We start from the raw sequence: 20,092 nt of genomic DNA, 5'->3' as shown, positions 1-20,092 counted from the left end.
GATAACAATGTATATGCGGTGAGATAGTAGTCAATTCCATTCAATGCTTTAAGGACGACACTGGTGAGTAGCCAACTAAAGTTATAATCAGAATCTTTCAGTGATAATACTCATATTCATATACTGGATTTGCATCTTGGCTTCCAGCTATTGTTTTCGAGGCAGACCAAGCGGACAACTTTGGCGACAAGAAGCGTCAGCCAGCACACTAGCCGCCAACTTTGGCGACAAGAAGCGTTCGGCTGACGCCTCTCGACGCCAAAGTTGGCGGCCAGTGGATCCCGGTCAGAGCACACCTGCCCAGAATTGGCGTCCAGTAGCGTCTTTTCCGCCTCTTTAACCCATCCTGGGCCATGCAGCGCGAAATCATGTGACATCAAGACGCAAGCTGTTTGGCCATAGCCTCGCCGCCGACGCCAAGTCAGGCGGCAATCCGTAGCACACCTGGCTTCTTCTTGCGTTCAAACGCGGCGACACGCGTCAAAAATCAAACATGTTAGATATTTGGCGTTTAGTTGCGGCAAGTGGCGTCAAGTCGCGTTCGCCGACGCCGTGAACGTCGAAGTTGGCGGCTAGTGTGCTGCGGGCTGTAAGAGGTCAATTTATTGTCACACTCTGGGGCACTAGTTTGTTCGCGAGACCCAAGTGAAATTTCTTGTCCGCGATATAACGCCAGTGTTTGATGAATAGTCGGTACCTCAATGACGAACCCGTGGGTTCTGGGAAAACTTGGTGTTTACTCATGTTCAGATTTCGTCTGCATCAACAAAATGAACCCGGATGTTCGGTCTGGGCCCTACTTGTAATGCTATTCGTTCCGAGGATCACCGCTAGTCAAAAGTGCTGGCTGTATGTGAACCGCTACCTAAAAGAAATTAAATGTACTAGACCTACAGTCATTTGAAACTATAGATATCTCGACGCCAACAGAAGTTCATGAGAAAGCAAGTGTCATTTGCTAAGCGGGTAAACATCATGCGGTGGGACGCCATCCAGGCCTATCAAAGTAGTATAACCGTCCCGTCGACAATTCTGTGACTGGCAAGATAAAGGCATTCACCAGCTACAAACTAAACATTATAAAATGTCAAAATAAAGGTACATGTATATCATTCAACTGTGGTGGTTGTGCCGAGTCGAGAGACGAGTCCGGATTAGAGGAGGTAGCGTGATAAAGTCAAGTCACGAGATTTCATGCAGCATTTTATTCATATTCTATTTTCTACATAATTAGGGAAGTTCTGGCGAATGCACATTAAGGAAAGATGACGTGTCAACCTTGCCCCCCAGGGACGCACGTTAAGCCCCCATGTACAGACACTACCCCTTCATGCGTAGCCTGTATACCAGGTAGATACAATCCAGGTTGGACCAGAGCAATTGACTGTCGACCCTGTAAAAGGCACTGTCACGGGTATGATGAAATCCCAAAGAAACCCTGCAGGCGTCTTCATGACCTTCAATGTGGTTGTCGGAGTGGTTCCTGGCACTATAAGCCCAACACCAAATCTTCGAAGTGTCTTCCGCTCAGGGTGTGCGACAGTGGTTTTGGAGTGACAATTCCAGGTATGTACAGTCTTGGTAAAACTAATATCAACCCCGAAGACACGGTAAAATCGACGGACGCGGGATCAGGCGAAAAGAAACTGCGGAAGAGTTTACCAAAACTCAGGCTTCGGTAGTTCTCGGATTTTTTTAGTTTTATGCGTTTATCATTGATGAAAAGTTGTTGGTACATTCTACAAAATGTCTTCACGGCGCATCGCACAGTTAACAGAGTCATTCTGGCACAACTTGGCATTTTTTAGATAAATATGTTGGTATTTCATACAAAAAACGGCTTCCAGCAGGCCAGTGACTTCTCCAATCAAGATGAATGAAAAGCCATTGAACTGCAATAAGCAGTTAACTAGAACTAGTCGTAACCGTATGTCTGTCTGAAATTCACAAGTTATGTCCACTGCCTCGCAACACTGGCAAAATCTTTATAAGAGATCAGCATTAGTGTGATGTTTCAGTCCAATTGGCTTACTTATGTGGTTTTGAGGTTCCATTTAACCCGTCGTGGTGAAAAAGCTGATTCGCAGGTTAAAAGCCGTAAAAAATTACCCCCCCCCTTACTTCAGATCCCCAAACCCTGAAATTATAATGCATATACAACAAAAATGTCATGGTCTGACAGGCTAGGACAGGTCTGTTTGGTTGTGAAAGCGTTCCTCCCTGGTTACGGAAAAAGTTATGAGTATGTAGATTGTTCCATGTGAAAGGGAAAATGGCTTTTAAAAACTTTATTACAGGTGCGTGACCTAAAATATTTGTCTTCAGGCACTAACGTCAGTGACGTTACTTGTGGGGAGTGTATTAAGGGAGAGACATTCTCCGATGTAAGGAGCAGCTTCGCCGGATGCAAGCCGTGTACGCAATGCCAAGACCTAGGGTGGGAGGAGTTACAAGCGTGCACAACCGTGTCGGATGCTGCATGCAACATTATCACAAGTAAGTATAGTACAACGTATGTGTATATAAGGTATTGGTCAAATTATAGTACATGTAAGCATTGCCTCTTTGAAGACTGACACAACATAATATTATGCATGACTGTGCGAGTCCCCCCAAATAATTGAACTTGTACTTGAAAGGTTTTTTTTAGTAGGCCTATAAATAAACTGGGCCTTAGTCATAATTAAAGGTCGACGCTGTGCCTTGAAAATTTGAAATTTGTAATTAAATTTGAAGAAAAAATTCAATTGCATAAATAGAGAGTAAAATATGAATTTCAATATTGCCGTTGTTTAGTCTGACATCAAGTTTTATCGAAATTGCATGCATGATAACTGCATTACGGCATTGTGTATAGCTGCATCCCCCTTTAACCTCTTTAGATCTCTTTGTCTATAGAATTATGACGTGCAGTCCTATCTATTGGTCCCGTTTTCTATTCAGCGGAATCACCAAAACCAAACGAGGAAGTATCGGCAAACCCGGCTTCGAGACAACCAATACGCATATCAAATCAAACGAGTCCGAGTAAGTATAACGTCTTAAAAGCTGTATTGAAAGTAAACTTTTATTATGATGTTCGTCATAGCGTCACCGACTCTAATACAAAGAGTGATTACAGATTTCGTTGATGAGACACTCTTAAAGCCTGAATAAGCGCACGAAATCAGCTACCAACAGAACCGCAATTGCAGGAAGGGTTTAACCTGACCTTGAAAATATAGAAAAACCGTTTAATTTCTGCTCCTAGTCCTATAGCTACATTATCCGATCCGTGGAATAAAATGTTGTGCAGTCATCGGAAACTTTATATCATCATGTGCGAGTCAGATTCAACATTGCAATACATGGCGCCATGCACACAGCACTCGTCACTACTCGATACAATCTCGCTCGTTGGCCAGGCTTTGCACTGTATACATGAGCTAATAGGTCCCAGATTGACCAGTTGTGACATCTAGCTGGCTGTAACTTGCCAGGCTACAGCATGGTTCGTCAATGCCCGTGTTCTCCCTTTAACATCTTTGGCTATATAAGAGTATGATATGGTGATACGCTTCAACAGCAACTGTGTATAGGTATGGTGCCACCGGTCCGTCGATCTCGGAGTACTATGTATCAAGATGACATGTAATAGTGTACATACATAGATGTATTTACTTGCAGCTGATCAAAACACAATCATACTGTCGTCAGCAGCAGCTGTCATCATCGTACTTGTCATACTTGGAATAGTTCTTTATAGATACAGGCGTCGGATAGGAAAGCAATCTGTCAATATCAAAAGGTATGACTTAAAGCGGTACGTCGTACGAAATTACTGGTGGTCCAGGAAAATAGAAATAATACAGTTATACACATTGTCAATACACAGTGTAATTAGTATTTGTATATTTCTCAAAAAACGGCAAAATGACGCTTTTTGGACTTTTTGGGCCAAAATCACGGTCAAGACGGCGCTTATCAGATCAGAGAGTATGTAGGAATATCAGATTACCTTGGCATCAATGAAATCAGCCGATCGGTTTGCTTTATTCACTTGTGCCTCCTCTTAAAGTACGGATGATCCCACCGAATAAACGCTTTGACCATTTCAGGAAAGATGTAGAAGGGGGAGAGCACGGGTCACAAGGTGAGTGTAAAATGCCACAGTAGGAAGTTTTTGCCAATCCCCGAAACGTCGACGTAAACGCCTATCTCATCCTCTAACGGCGAACAATGAGATAGGCGTTCACGTAGACGTTTCGGGGCTTTGCGAATAGTCCCTTATGAGTTGAATGAGCGCGATGCGGAGATCTTTGAGGACGTGGTTTCATGAATCTCTATCGGTTTATTTCTCGAGACAGCTTTGCAGTTATGATATTCACCTGTCGAATAAACTAAATGTGCATAGTATTTCTTCACAAGGTTTGGCAACTTGTAAATGAAACAGGGGGTTCAGTCAGTAACAACAAGGAAAGATGGCCCTTGGTTTCTATTCACATGTCTTGGGCATGCGAATATAGACAGCGGTGATGCCGTTTTCCCTCCCCCAAGGTGTAATAACGTTTGTACTGTTTCATGAAGATACACACTAACGGCAAAACTAGCCTAAAGCGGTTTGAGACATCATGCAAATCGTAAGCGCTATTTCTTCCCACTTGCAGAACCGCTGAATCCTGGAGGAAGTCCCGAGGTTGTGGTCAAATATACTAAAGCATCTTCGAACTCGGGAAATGTTTGTAGACGGCGGTCATCAACCGTCGCACCGTCTGGGATCGATAAGATTGGGTTGGACAAGGGGCCCAGGTCGCCCTCCCTCTTAAAGATGGATAGGATGCCACCATTTCCACCAAGTAAGAAGAGAGAAGGTTGGTGTTGTTTTTATCCAATGAGTGGTCGCAGCAAAAATATAGCACACAGTTTATTAAACGTTTTCAATACTTTTTGCAATGAAATTGAACCATTCTCCATTGAAGCAGCAGTTAATTAGAAGCGGTATTATTCTTGCCATCACCCCATACATCCTCATGAGCACCAAGCTTAAGGATAGTTTTAAATAGATTACCTGGTCTCCCAAGATTCCATAAGAAAATGGCCGGGTCCATTTGGCAAGCGGCTCGCCGAACAGGCATCTTTTTTGCCCTGCTTGGAGAGCCGCTTGCCAAACAGCACTAAAAATCAACTCTGTTCGGCAAGCCGGGCTTGCCAAACAGGGCAAAAATACTACCCTCTTTGGCGAGCCGGAGAGGTTACAACATGTTGGCCAATCAGAGAGCAGTGACTGTATATTCGAATTTATATGCGCATATTTAACAATGGCCGACTTCCCGCTCTCGATTCAATTTCTGTTACTAAACTCCGGTTTTGGTCAATAATCCATGAAGAAGCATGTACATGTACATGACTGTATGGATTTACAGAAAAAGTCATAAAACGTGATTTAACTGATAAGCATGTTAAATGCATTACGTGCATTTCTAAAGGCGTTTCACTGTAACTCCAGTGTTGCTGACCGTGTTGCCACGAATGATAATGAGCTCCTGGATGGTTGAATATGCATGAGTTCGGCTCTCCATCTAGGGCAGAAAAAAGGCGCTGTTTGGTAAGCCGGTGTAACATCTGTGGTTGTTCCCCATGTGTCAGTGTTTCCAAACAATAGGCAGCTAGAGAGACCACGACTTTTCAATAGGGGGGATACACAGAAAAACTTGTCAATCTATTTTTGAGCGTTCCCAAACAATGAGGGGAAACACTCAAAAACAGAAACACTCAAAAACATTACACCGGGCTTGCCAAATAGTCACTTCCTAAGAAAATAGACGCTGCTCGATCAAGGCTGCTCGATCATGAATTAAAGCACTGCTTGGTGCACTGAGATCAACCGAGTTGGTTTATAAATAGAATATCTCATCAGGTGGACAGTGCTGCTAACAGTAGATCTGCAGGTATAGGGAGATGAATACTGCTCCGATAAAATGCAGACTGAAGTGAACAATGCAGGAATCGCACCATCCCCCACATGCACAGGGTCTTGTGATTGATTGATTGAGAGATTGACTGAGTTTGACAAAGCTTACTCGCCAAGGCTGTCTTTATCTACATATGGAAAGGAAAGGGACGACTCAATACCATCAAGTGCCATATTTAGCGTCTTTTGATGTCTTTTTTGACAGGTGTTGATTTGGTGGACATATTTATCTGGGTGGCAGCCAACCACGGTCTTGACGGGTTCCAGTCGTTCTTGCTGGCCTTGCCATCCGAGGCTGAGAACGGTCGTCTCACTAAGGCTGAAATTGAGGCTATTGAATACGAACACGGAAGAAACCTACAGACCATCATAAGGGAGGTGAGAACTTAAAGACCTACGCCGTTCGTTAAAAAATAGAAATAAGTAATTGAATTCGAATACTTCAAATTACGTAAATACTTCCTAAGTAGACACCACTGTTAACAGGACACTTTCTCTTCATCAAGGACACATATTTTTGACCAGTTAGTCACTTCCATTGAATTTGACCTCTCTTATCAGGACACCTCTCTATTAAGGATAATATTTGGCAGTCTCAAGGGTGTCCTTTCAGAGAGGTTCTATTGTTATTTTCTTTGTTTTCTGTTTCAAATCTGGGCAACAGATGTTAAAAAGCTCTTTCGCATTTTCCTCACCAGGGCCTGGAGAAATGGAGGGATAAGAATGCGGAGAAGACGGAAGACGAGGTGCTGGTGGACATTTTCGAAACATTGAGCAAGACCAATAAGTACGACCTGGCTGAACAACTCAGTGATCAGTTTGCTGATCACCCTGTAGATTAAAAAGTCGGAAGTACAGTGTACACATATGCAAGTATCAATTCGTTTCTTGTGCCCCCCCCCCCCCCCCCCCCCTCTTCAAGGGTAGTTAAGCTATCACCACTAATCTTTGCCGATGCTTGAGTAGTATTTATTTTTCCTTTAGTGAAAATATGGCGAGGCTGGAAAGAATAAGGATGCTAATGTGTCGATGTCTTGTCGAACATACAGCCTTACCCAGTAAAATTAGTCCGGTTACTTTATATGATGGTGATAACTGATATATTGTTGATGGTGATGTCTTGACGAAAGAAAAAGTAGCATTGGTGAAAAAAGGGTGATGCTTGAGCCTTAAGATGTCGTTATAGGGTGATAAGGTGTCGTACCCTTGGGGGGGGGGGGGGGGGGTACAAGACACGAATTGATACTTGCAATAATAGTGAGGTTTTATCCCGTTCCGAGAACCAATTGATTGAGAATGGTACTCATTCCCTTTCCCGTTATCTGATAAATAGTAATGAGTTTCGCAATCCTGACCAAGATCCAGCAGTGGCTGGCGTTTTTTCACGGTTTTCACTGTTGAGACCGATTGTTTTTAGTGGCGTAACACGGCCTGTTTATCCACTCACCACCTGGTTCCACGGCCTGAAGCACGGTATCCGCTTTCGAGAACAGGATGACCTCATAGAAAGAAACCTACCATTCTCGGTGAAGTGGTTCTCGGGTCGGAACGGGATAGCGAAACCACACAAAATTGGTAGAGCCTCACACTGATCGTTTTCTGTCCTGCTCTTCTTTGAAAGCATGGTGTTTTGATATTAGACGACGAAGTAAGAAGTCTGTAAATAGGCAGGTTTTGCAACCCTCACGAAAAACTACGAACGAGCAGCTACAAAGTATGTCAATGTACTTTATCGACGAAGTTTTTTTAAATTTGCACGATATCTCGTTTAGCTGAAAATAGAAGATAATTTACGAGTAAAGGAATTCACACAACCAAACAGACCTTCGTGCTTTGTACTTCGTCGTTCGTGAGGGGATACAAAACCTGCCTAATATATCTCTTTGATGATTGCATTATTGCGACTTTCTTGATTCTTCGTTTACTTATCTGGAAGCCGATTTACGAGTGTCGTGTCGATGGATTCGCGCTGGCAAAGCTGCTCACTTCGCCTTTCGTAAAGTTAACAAAACTTGCTTAATCATATACGCCCAATATTAAGTGTACAACAGAACATCCCTCTTTGTCCTTGAACATGTTGTAGTGATAATAGATATGACGGGATGTTTCAGAAAAGGTGTCAGAATACCATTACCATTGTTGTTGCATATTCGTGGTGTTTGGTGAGACAACCCATATATCCAGGGCGGTGTCTATCCCCTAAGCACTGACAGGCTACAATAAATGTACCTATTTTACCCGTATCTATTTTACCTAGTACCTATTTTACCCGTACCTAATTTACTTGTATCTATTTTACCTGTACCTATTTTACCGTACCTATTTTACCCGTACCTATTTTACCCGTACCTATTTTACTGGATACCGGTAAAAAAGGCACTGGAAAAAAAGGCACTTGAAAAAAAGGCGCTAGGAAAAAAGGCACTAGGAAAAAAAGGCACTGGAAAAAAGGCACCAGGAAATCACTATACTAGGTAAAAAAGGCACTGGAAAAAAAGGCACAAGGAAATCTCTAGGTGAAAAATTCACCTCGGCCCAAAATTCATATGGGGTGCCCCCCATGCATTTCTAAATGTGTATGTGTTTTTTTGTTAGTTTTTTTCTTTAGGTAAAAACCTGCAAACCTGCCCCAACCCGTTTTAGTTCACATGGGTGAGCTCCGGGGGTGATTTTATGTCATCATGTCGATCTTAGCGTCGTCGCTTACCTTTTGACACTCATGTGATAAACTATTGTATCTTGTAGAAATAGGTTATTGGTGAGGGAACCCTGAATCTAATTTGATTAAACTACTCGACCAAATCGGATGATCTTTGTATCATTTTTTATAAGGATTCCCTGCCTATCCAAGCTAGTTTTTCCGTACCTTTTTTTCCAGTGCCTTTTTTTCCAGTGCCTTTATTACCTACATTCATATGACACATGTATAATGAAGTTCAAAGTCAAATAGTGTCTACAAATAAACAGCATAATCTTTATTGAAAATATACCAAATATTTCTTTACAAAATGTACAAAAGAGTGTATCATACGTTATGTCATATCATTCGAATTTGGCATATATCGATATCAGATCGTTTGGAACTACAAGTACAGTACAAGAAGCACAATAGTTGTGATAACCATTAAATACCGGTAATCATTTTCTTTCTTCCTATTATTCTTTGTTTAAACTCGCCTTTTCTTCATTTTCTCGGGGCCAGTTAATCTGTGTACAGGACAAGTGGAAATATTTGTGATGTTGATTTTAAAGCAGAAGGCGACAGAAATTATAGATAGTAAATAATAAACTCAAACTCCAGGACACAAGAGGCATAAGGCATGGTTTTCATAAAGTTCATGGTGTCACTTGTAACCTGTCACCTTTCATAGAAGTCATTTTCAAAGTGCAGGCGAGTCTTCAAGCCTAAGTCAGTAAACTCGTGACACGTGAAACATGACAAGTGACAGCGTGAACCCTATATAACTCCGGCCTAAGATACACAATGTCACAGTTCATCATCATGCCATGTTTTCAGATCATGTCTTTGTCAATGCGCGAATATGTTCGTGGTTAGTGAAATGACGCTACACTCTGGACGCAGTGAACCGAACTCGTCCCTCATGAAGGAATTTTACGTATTAGGATGGCGAATGAACTGCCTTAGGAGTAATATACAATGTGACACGTACGTGACATGTGACATCGGGAATCATATGTAAAGACTTTACTAATGAGAACAATGTACTCTCTTCGCCTATTAGGAGTATGTCATCGGAAAGTTATACGAAACCAAAGAGATGAAATGTTCGATCCCAGTATGAAGGTCCCTCTCATCCCCTGAAAGCATTACAAAGCGCACGGATTCACAGTTTCAGTCAATATCTCTCTCTGCCTGAGTGCGTACTCCCCTATGTAGGCGGACAACCCTGTTCGTCACTATTGTCCACACAGTTCTGAACACTATCACATCTCGCCGACGCTGCCACGCAGTAGGTGTTGTACGGCCACGAATTCCCAACCCCTGTCTTGCACATAAACTCTGAGGCATCCTGGCACCGGTAGACGCACCCAACCTCGTCACTAGAATCCGTACAGTCCTGGACTCTGTCACAGTGGTAGGTGTTGGATATGCAGGGATCGCCATTATAAACGTCACTTCCGTTGGCACATTGGAATTCACTGGGGCTGCACGTGTAATCGCAGCCATGTTCGTCACTTCCGTCAAGGCAATGGCGTCTTCCGTCACATCTCTGGAATCATAGAATCATAACAGGGAATTTACCCGGGAGAATTAATTCTACATGAGAGAGTTTGTACGACGGTTGATTGGAATAACCAAAGAAGCCAGCAGATTTTCATTAAATTCATTCAACAAAATCGTCATTTCACAGTAAAAGGATGGGCCCAGTTTCATTGGGACGTGTTCTCGGCATGCAAGATGAAGCAGTGGCAAGTTCACAACAATAAAAGCACTTACATTGGCCATATCGATGCAAAATCCAAAATATGGATAGGACGCGATGGACCCGCTAAGGCAGGCGAACTCCCCATCATTACAGGTGTAGCTGCATCCGAACTCGTCGCTCCCGTCCGTACAATCAGGATCACGGTCGCATACGTAATCTTGGTGGACGCAGTGGGATACACCAAAAGCTGCGTGAAAAAGAAACTTTATTACGAATTTTACAGTTAGAAACTTTGAAGCGAATTACCCTAAAGATAGATTGATTCCTGGTGTAACATTTTTATCTGTGCTGTGTTTATACAATAGAGGGCTAGAGAGACCATAACCAGGGACTTGTAGAATTTCGCTTTGTCTGCCTCGTCCACTTTACTTGGAAGCCATGTTACGGATATAGTCAAGTCCTTGAAATGTCTTTTCAATATCGAAACACAGATAATTTTGTCACTCTTATTTTCTTCACAGAGAGGCAACGGTCAGAATATAAGCCCATTGAAATAGGCTCCGATCCGCTGTGGGAGTGGGCAGGGCCACGCCGGTATATCAGACGATCGGGACGTAACATAACCCCGGTGTGAAATCGTTCATACCGTGCCGATTCGTGCCATTCGCACAACGGAACTGGCTTGAAGGACAACCGTGGTCACAGTTCGCCTCGTCACTGGCGTCCTCGCAGTCATTGGCGCCGTCGCAGAGGTAGTGGTCTGGGACGCAATAGCCCTGGTAGGGGAAGATGGAAATGGAGCCATTGGTGCAAGCTGTGTAATCAGTAGGACATTGGTAGGTGCAGGCAAGCTCGTCACTACCGTCGGTACAGTCGATAGATTTGTCGCATCTGAAAACGAGGGGTTAGGTCAAGTTAAGTGCAAAGAACTACCTTGTTTTTTGCTGTAATTATTTCACCTCCCCTACCCTCAAATGAATCAAAAACGCCATTTTTTTATTTTTGAAAAATAGCCTATTTATGACTATAATTACGGATGTAAAAGTAAAATATATAGATACATGTATATCCAGCACATACATCAGAAGAAAATCAAGCTACTATTATTCAAAATCCACGACACGTGTGTACATGACGGAAGAAGGGAAATCTGGCGCATTTCGTTAATATTTTCAAAACGATATGTGTCCTACTGCTAACTACAAGGTAAGCCTAGTGATGACAGTTGGACACTTTGTTAGGTAGATGTCTGTTGGATTGGATCGACATCCACCAATAGATCTCTATTTGCACTAACGAGGCCATAAGAAAAGAAGCCACCGAGGACATAATTCGGCGTCAACGGGACAGCCGGAGGCACTAAGTTAAACCGACGACAACGGAAGCGTGATGGAGTTATCAGAAATTTGATTAGTAAGGTTGTTACCATACTAAGTGCCGATTTTCCCACTAACCTGAACGTAACGAGTCGTATGAAAACAAAGGATCCAAGGGTATTATTTTTATGATTGTATGGCTGATAAATCAGTGTAAGTAGGCCTACGTTTGATTGAGGAACTGGTCATCATATGGAAGCGTGCCGCTCCGTCAAAGAACATTGGCCTACCTCATAAAATCCCAAATACACCTTTCGCCGGTCAGTTGGTCAGTACCATTGGTACACCGGAACTGTTCGCTGTGGTTGCATGTAATGTCACATCCATCCTCGTCGGATCCGTCTTGACAGTCTTTGTATGAGTCACATCTCTCGATTGCATCGTAGCAAAAACCTGAAAACAAGATCGAAAGTTAAGATATGCTGCAGAAGTAGGTTGATAGTTGAGCTTTTAGGCTGTGGCACAAGACTGATGGGGCGTGATCAACGCATGCCACTGTGCAGGATTCTCCACTTCCACAGGGTTTTCCCGAGGTAGGGTGGTACCCTTGATATTTAAACAGTTTGTTCCAGTGTGTAACACAAGGTCGGATGGCCAGCAATTTTAGGCAGGGTCACCCTATAGGAACCCTTTACAAATTTCTAGAGCAAGGTAGAGTGGCCCATGCCCCTCCGAGGCAGGGTGGTATTCTGGTTAGGATCGGACGACCTGACACATTGCCTTTTGAAAAACACTAGGCAGCACAATCTCAGCGTTTGATTATCAACTTAAAAGCCCAATTGGGAGGTGATTGTTTAGCATACATCTTGTTTAAGGTGACATACGCAACGAATAAGATGATACGTTACCTTTGTAAGGGTATCTTGCTAGTATGCCGGTGGTGCACTTGACTTCACCCGCTTCGCACGAGTAGGTACAATTGGCTTCATCGCTCTGGTCATCACAGGTATATTCTCTGTCGCACCTATAGTGCCCGGCGATACATTGTTCTCCGTAAAAGTCCGCACCATTTACGCATCTGAATTCTGACGCCGTGCAGTTGTCTCTGGGGCAGTTCTCTTCGTCGCTGCCATCTGAACATTGCTTTGTACCGTCGCATCTATTGGCGGCAGCGATGCAATAACCGCGCCGTGAGTTGGCTGCGGTCGCGATGGCGGAATCAGTAACACACATGAATTCCTCCTTCGGGCACGAGTAGCTACAAGATGCCCCCTCGTCACTGGAATCCGAACAATCATTGTCCCTATCGCATAGATATTGCGTAGGAATACACAAATCACCACGATAATCTGTCCCGTTTACGCACTTGAATTCGTCAATTGCGCACTGAATTACTCCGCAGGACTTCTCGTCTGAACCATCAATACAATTTTTATGTCCGTCGCATTTGGCGCCGGAGGCGATGCAATAGTCTGTGAAGGGATAGGAACTCACACGCCCCGTTTCACACATGATCTGGCCAGCAGAACAAGTGAAATTACAGTTATCTTCATCACTACCATCAAGGCAGTGGCGCTGCCTGTCGCACTTATATGAGAGGTTGATACAATTTGTTCCGTATACAGACGTCCCGTTTTCGCAGCGAAATTGTGTTGGAGGACATGTTGTGGCGTCGCAGTTCATTTCATCACTTTGATCAACGCAGTCGTTTTTTCCGTCGCAGCGCCTTTGCGCACTGATGCAGTAGCCATGATACGGCCATGCCGTGACTGTCCCCGTGGCACAGGCGAACTCGAACGTCTGACAGTCGTAGGCGCACCCTTGTTCATCGCTATTATCGGTGCAGTCCTGTTGGCGATCACAGCGAAAGGATGAGAAAATACACCTTGGGAAAAGAAAGAAGATATCATTATGTAAGTGTACCTATGGAAGTCAACACAAATGTGTCAACTGATCAACAAGAGGGAACATGAATAGAAAAGGAGGGGAGGAGAAGTTAATTTTGTATGACGCATTGATGAGAGGCGGATGCGGAGCGTAAATGAAAAAGGAGACAGCCACTACGCTAATGAATAAGACGAGCATTGATTCAGACAGGCAAGGAAAATTGGGACCATTTTTGAAATTAACTGCCTATCCAAAGTAATTAGTCTGCATGTACCATTGTTACCTTTCTCCACTGTTTAAATCTGTGCCGTTCGCACACTTGAACTCATAAGACTCGCAGCTGACGTCACAGTCCTTTTCATCGCTTTCGTCTTGGCAGTCTTTCTGTCCGTCACAGCGCTCATTTATGTCTATACAGTAGCCGTTGTAGGGGTACCTGAAGGTCATAACATACAAAATACGAGTCATATATACTAATCTTCAAAATAACGGATTATAAGGAACACACCAGGAGTGTGTCCAAAAAATGTCCAATATATTAACTATAGGGACGAGTGCATTGAAACTACACTAACATTTTCCAGTTAACTACAGCCTGTTAAAAATCTTACTGCAAATTTCTGTTGCTTAACCTGCCTATTATGGACGTACCTCATGAGATGACCAATGCGACACTTGAACTGGCCAGCGCCACAGACATAGGTGCAGTTTTTCTCATCAGATTGATCACTGCAATCGATATGCCGATCACATTGATAGGAGCCTGGAACGCATTTGTCGTTGTTGACGTCTGTGCCATCAACGCAGGCAAACTGACCAACCGGGCAAAAGTCTGCGCAGTTCTGTTCATCGCTGGCGTCTAAGCAGTCTGGCGTTCCATCACATTTGTTTGTTTTCGGTATGCAGAATCCGTGATACGGGTCATAAGATATGTGATTGGTAGCACATTTGAATTCATCACTTGCGCATGTGTATACACAGTTTTCTTCGTCACTTCCGTCTACGCAGTCAATGTCACGGTCGCAATGGAATTCTCTCCGAATGCACACCGTACCAGAGTAAATGTTACTGCCATTTAGACACCGGAACTCTCCGGCTGGGCAAGTGTGGTTGCAGTTGAACTCATCGCTATGATCCAGGCATTGGGATAGTCCATCACACACCTGGGAAAAGCTGATACAGTGCCCAATGTAAGGAGCTACGGCGACGCTCCCCGAAGCGCATGAAAATTCTCCCTGGGGACACGTGTATGTACAATTTTCTTCATCGCTGTTGTCAGAACAGTCATTATCACGATCGCAAACATAATCATTCTTAATGCAGCGGTCGCCATTGTAGTTGTCTACTCCGTTGAGGCATCTGAAGAGACCAGATGAACAGCCTTTGTTTTCACAGTCTAATTCATCCGAACCGTCCTCACAGTCCGAATACCCGTCACACTCCTCGGCCGCATCAAGGCAGTAGCCAGTGTACGGGGACCTCCTAAGGCTCCTCGTGTGGCACTTGAACTGTCCTTGAGAGCACGTATAGTTACACCCCACCTCATCAGAAGAATCAGAACAATCGGGTTCCCTGTTGCAAAGATATTCCTTCCTGATACAGCGGTCGCCGTTGTGGACGCTTGTACCATTTACGCATTTGAACTCTTCCGGGGGACACGTCACGTTGCAATTCTCCTCATCCGTTGAGTCAAAGCAGTCATTGTGGCCATCACATCTCAATGAGACGTTCAGACAGAATCCAGTGTACGGCGGGATAGCGATTGTACTCGTCTCACACTTGAACTGGCCCGTCTTACAGGAGTAGTCGCAACCAATCTCATCACTTTTGTCGGTGCAGTCGGCGTCACGATCACAGCGGTAGTTCTCGAGGATACAGGCATGCCCGTTATATCTGCAGACGAAGAACATTCATTGTGTCTTTGAGTTGTATTTCACAGCTTGGTTAAACGTTCATGCTTGTAAATAAGTGTAGTATGATTTAAGTTGGAGAAATACTCTTCAGTACACATAGTTTTGGTCATTCCCATAAGCATGCAGTCAATATCAAATGCGTTATTTCCTTTCATACTAGTTTTAAGTGTGAATTGCTTTCGGTGTTCAAACACATTCAAATAGTAAATAGTAACTTAAACACTCCTACATAAACGCAGTAAACGACGACATATCGGGAATGAATTTGAGGTACTAGGTTTGATACCGAGGAAACTCAAAAAATGAATATCAGAAATCATATTCTCTCCCTTAAAACTTACTGCTGGTAAGACGACCCTACCGAACAACTATTCTACAGAGATGGCAAACCCAGACAATAAGTCACAAACTAGCACTTAGCAGGTACAAAATTCATGTTGAACATGTTGAAGTGACCTAACCCAGCCTGGCTAACGTAGCTACAATCCAACCTTGCGTCAGGAATTGGTGGAGGCGCAATGACTTGGTACTAGGCTTGACCCTACCTGTCTGTTCCATTTTGGCACCGGAAATACCCTAACGGGCAAGTTTTGTTTCCACAACTCCTTTCGTCACTTCCGTCAACGCAGTCCATGAAGCTGTCGCATTTCTCATCAGCAGACAAGCAGAATCCTCGGTAAGGATACCTAGAATTGGACAACGAAATCATGAATGATAAAAGAGTGATATTCGTACATTGTAGAATTCACATACTTGCAATGGCGCATAAAGCAGAGTTTGAAGCCTAGAAATAATACGTGATACCTATTGTATTGCACGATGTAGGCATGAGATTCGGGTCTGGATGAGTCATTAGTGAGCTATCGCAAATCCCCCGAAACGTCTGCCTGAACGCCTGTCCCGCCCATATTGTTCGAAATCGTGATCAGGAGGTCGAACGATGATTATTAAGAATAGAGCTGAATACTGGCCAAAGGACACCACCCTGACCACGAAAGCTCTGGGGCTCTGTGGTGGAACCCTCCAGGACTGACGACTTTGTAACCGAAAACGGACTGACTGTCTCGCGTGCATCTCAAAGATTCCGTACGCAGAAGTAGAAGCAGAATAACATACTTGCTAATCCTTCCAGTCTCACATTTGAACTCATTAGCCTTGCACGTGTAGTTACATCCAGCCTCGTCACTGCCATCAGTGCAGTCGTACTCCCTGTCGCAGTGGTGCTCGATCCTGATACAAACATCTCCATTCGCCACATCAGCACCAGTGAGGCACTTGAACTGGTGCGCCGCGCAGGTCTGCCCACAGCCCAATTCATCACTTCCATCAGTGCAATGTGACTGACCGTCGCAGCGGTACACGTCAGCCACGCAATGGCCGAAGTAAGGGAAGTACGATATGGTTCCATTGGTGCAGGAGAAGTTCCCATCGGGGCACGAATAGTCGCAGTCTTTTTCATCACTCTTGTCGGAACAGTCGTAGTCTCGGTCGCATTTGTACTCATCCTTGTAACAGAAGTCGCCATTGTACACGTCCGTTCCGTTCTCGCACCGGGTATGCCCGGAGTGGCAGGGTTTGAATTCGCAGAACAATTCGTCGGAGTTGTCGGTGCAGTCAGAATAGCCATCACAGTCTTCATCTGAGTCAATGCAGCGACTGGTGAACGGATAGCTAAGATAAACAATAGGCAGGAGGAATGGTTTGAGAATGACAATCAGAATAAACTGATAGTCTGTTGATGTATTAACGACAGTGAGTACATAAGCAATGGGTCGTGGAACAAATCATGGTGAAATCCCATAGTAATCTTATTCTACCTTTGTTCAGGGACTGGTTACTGATATTCAAAAGTTTGTTATGTCCAATGGCACGCTAACCTTTCATGACGGCGTCATTCAATCCAGTTAATTCAATTTAGTTTTTTACATTGAGTGCAAAGTCTCTGTTAGTGTTGACGCTGTCATAAACAGTGTGAGGTCATCTACATATGATACCAAGTAGTGAAGCACATTTCTCGGTTCGTAGCGGCTTGTGGTTACCTAGACACGGAATAGTCTGGACGTAGAACAGATGCTAAGAAGGATTAGAAGGATTATCCTCCAAACAAAAAACGTATGGGTTATCTTTTTGAGAATTGTAATCAGTTTGTACCAACCTATCTATTGTCCCGTTCACGCAGGAAAACTTTCCAGTGCCACAGTCCCTGTCGCAGCCAACTTCATCCGAGCTGTCCGTACAGTCATCATCGTCATCACAAAGGAACATATCAGGAATGCAATAGTCCCCAGTATACCAGTCTCGGCCGTTTTTGCATTTGAAATAGTTGTTTGGACAAGTGATGTCCCCGCCGCAGTCATCTTCATCTGATAAGTCCATACAATCATTGACACCATCACAGACATAGGTCTCATCAATACAATAGTCATCAAAATAAGTAGTGCTGTTTTTACACATGAAATCTCTCGGCTGTGGACATGTGTAGTTGCAATTCAACTCGTCGGAGGAGTCGCTGCAATCGCGGTACTTGTCACAGAAGTATACGTCCCGTACGCAAGAGTTGCCGTACTCGTCGATGCCACTTTTACAAGCTTTGTAACCAGTTTCACAGATAACAGGCCCGCAGTTTTCCTCATCGCTGTGGTCGGAGCAGTCCTTTTGGCCGTTGCAGAGGTTCTCTAAATCTGTGCAGTAGCCCTGGTAGGGGTAGTGAGAGATTGGCCCGTTCTTGCATTGGAATTTATTGATGGGACAAGTGTAGTTGCAACTGGCTTCATCGCTGCCGTCACTACAGTCTCGCATCTTGTCACAGACGTACGACTGGGGGATGCAGGGCGAGCCAGTATTGGTGTCACTCCCGTTCATGCATTTAAAATGGTTGGCTTCGCATGTTTTGTTACAGTCAGTTTCGTCGCTTAGGTCTGTGCAATCTGCGACGCCATCACACCAGTATTCGATGTCGACGCATGCGCTACTGGTGTATATGTCCTCACCGCTTTTGCACCTCTTGTAGTCTTTCCTGCTGCAGAGTCCGTCGCAAGCGGCTTCGTCACTTTTATCGGCACAGTCGATGTAGCCGTCACAGACTTCCCAATTCTCTATACAAAACCCGTGGTATGGGTAACTGGCGACTGTGGAGTTCAAACAGCGGAATTCCGTGTTGTTATTACACTGGTATTCGCAACCCTTTTCATCAGACTCGTCGTAACAATCGTGACTAGAGTCGCAACGGTATTCGTCCAGGACACAGCGCCCACGAGTGAACCGGTTCAAACCTGTCGTGCACGCGAATTCGCCAGCTTGGCAAGTTGCTGCAGAATCAGGGCAATTTGCTTCGTCACTTCCGCCCGTGCAGTCCCGATTGCCGTCGCATCTTCTCAACATCTGAATGCACCTGCTGTTGACCACGGGGTCGAATCCATTCAGGCATTCAAACTCCTCCTTTCCGCACTGGCCGTCGCAAGCCACTTCATCGCTCCCGTCAGAGCACTGCTCGAGTCCGTCACACCGCTGGTCCAGCTCAACACAGACCCCGGCCTTGAGCTTGGACGTCCCATTGACGCACTGAAACTGAGTGATATCGCATTGGTTGCCGCAGTCTTTTTCGTCAGAGGCGTCAAGGCAGTCGATGTGGTCGTCGCATCTTCGAGACTGTGAGATACAAATACTGGCAGCCGAGACAGTCGGCCCGTTCATACACAGGAATTCGTTTTGCTGACATTTCGCACCTGAAACAAGATCGACACAATATCAGATCGGGGCCTGCTTGTTCAAAACACCATCTCTTCGCTAGGTCCACAGACTTTCACTTAGAATTACGCAATTGGGGTGTTGAGTTACCTACCATTGCTTTCTGGGACACATGTCTGATTGCCCGTATCTGAAGGGAATGACCCACACAGGAATCGAAGACCGGTGATGGTAAGCTTCTCAATGACGCTATAGCACTTCTGGTATGTATCTGAAACCATAAAAAAAACGCTTTTTGATGTGGATCATGTTCTAGGAAGATGTCCATGACTGATAAGATGCTCAAGAAGGCAAAGAGGGGAGCTGCCTGCACAAAAAGCATTATGGAGAATTCCTATTCTGGAGACAATAGTGTTGTTGTCTGGATGGTGGCATGGGATGGACGCGGATGGCCAGAACTCCTTACTCAGGGCTGCTATATGTAGTTCTGGAGATTCTGTCGGGGTGTCGTTAACATTGGTAGACTCGGTGTTAGAGGGCAGAGGTTTCGTATGCATGAATATTTACCTAAGCAGTACTCCCGGCACGGTGGTATTTTAGTGCCACTCGGGAGGCACTCGGGGAAAGTAACGGTGCAGAAAAAATGTTCCACCTTCTCCATGCAGTCATCGCCCCAATGTTCAATGTTGGCGTAAACCTTGTCGAAGAAACTCGTGGCTTGTGCCTGTGAAAATTTGGACGATAATTTGGAATAATATTGAAGGAACAGAAGGGTGTTAGGTCATATAGTGCTTTGTACTGCACATCATTCACAAAGTGCTTTACATTTATACCATGGTCCATCTGGACACTTTTTAGTAGAACTCAGATGGACTGCTCAATCAGCATTACATAATTTCGCCCCTTACCAAAGCTGCTGTGAGAAAAGTGCCGATAAGATGAACAATACAA

At 44.4% G+C, this 20,092-nt stretch overlaps 2 protein-coding genes across 2 annotated transcripts; one reads left to right on the top strand and one right to left on the bottom strand.

Annotated features, from left to right (window-relative positions):
* Positions 1–8,971, top strand: LOC135497399 (tumor necrosis factor receptor superfamily member 21-like). Its single transcript, XM_064787275.1, has 9 exons — positions 1–63; positions 1,235–1,566; positions 2,326–2,496; positions 2,944–3,027; positions 3,667–3,787; positions 4,098–4,132; positions 4,647–4,850; positions 6,156–6,328; positions 6,649–8,971. The coding sequence occupies exons 2-9, from the start codon at positions 1,266–1,268 to the stop codon at positions 6,790–6,792; spliced, it is 1,233 nt and encodes a 410-aa protein (XP_064643345.1). The 5' UTR covers positions 1–63; positions 1,235–1,265; the 3' UTR covers positions 6,793–8,971.
* LOC135496546 (low-density lipoprotein receptor-related protein 2-like) lies at positions 8,905–19,698 on the bottom strand. The gene is made up of 12 exons (XM_064785907.1): positions 19,608–19,698; positions 19,296–19,412; positions 17,610–19,179; positions 16,571–17,125; positions 16,000–16,140; positions 14,193–15,434; positions 13,825–13,977; positions 12,563–13,539; positions 11,945–12,107; positions 10,985–11,229; positions 10,410–10,585; positions 8,905–10,182 (listed from the first exon to the last, which is right to left on the bottom strand). The coding sequence occupies exons 1-12, from the start codon at positions 19,696–19,698 to the stop codon at positions 9,841–9,843; spliced, it is 5,772 nt and encodes a 1,923-aa protein (XP_064641977.1). The 3' UTR covers positions 8,905–9,840.
* Positions 19,699–20,092: the final 394 nt, after the last annotated feature.

This window comes from Lineus longissimus, chromosome 12, assembly GCF_910592395.1.
Source record: "Lineus longissimus chromosome 12, tnLinLong1.2, whole genome shotgun sequence".
NCBI lineage: Eukaryota > Metazoa > Nemertea > Pilidiophora > Heteronemertea > Lineidae > Lineus > Lineus longissimus.
The sequence above is the reverse complement of the archived record's forward strand: the minus strand, read 5'-3'. Positions and strand labels throughout refer to the sequence as shown.

Bases quoted from the DNA above. Each gene is read 5' to 3' on its own strand.
- LOC135497399 (XM_064787275.1), top strand. From the start codon at position 1,266: ATGACGTGTCAACCTTGCCCCCCAGGGACGCACGTTAAGCCCCCATGT. The intron at 1,567-2,325 runs GTATGTACAGTC...ATTTGTCTTCAG, and splicing joins TTTTGGAGTGACAATTCCAG to GCACTAACGTCAGTGACGTT. The intron at 4,851-6,155 runs GTTGGTGTTGTT...CTTTTTTGACAG, and splicing joins ACCAAGTAAGAAGAGAGAAG to GTGTTGATTTGGTGGACATA.
- LOC135496546 (XM_064785907.1), bottom strand. From the start codon at position 19,698: ATGCATACGAAACCTCTGCCCTCTAACACCGAGTCTACCAATGTTAAC. The intron at 19,413-19,607 runs GTAAGGAGTTCT...TTATGGTTTCAG, and splicing joins ACTACATATAGCAGCCCTGA to ATACATACCAGAAGTGCTAT. The intron at 13,540-13,824 runs GTAACAATGGTA...TCTTTTCCCAAG, and splicing joins GATTTAAACAGTGGAGAAAG to GTGTATTTTCTCATCCTTTC.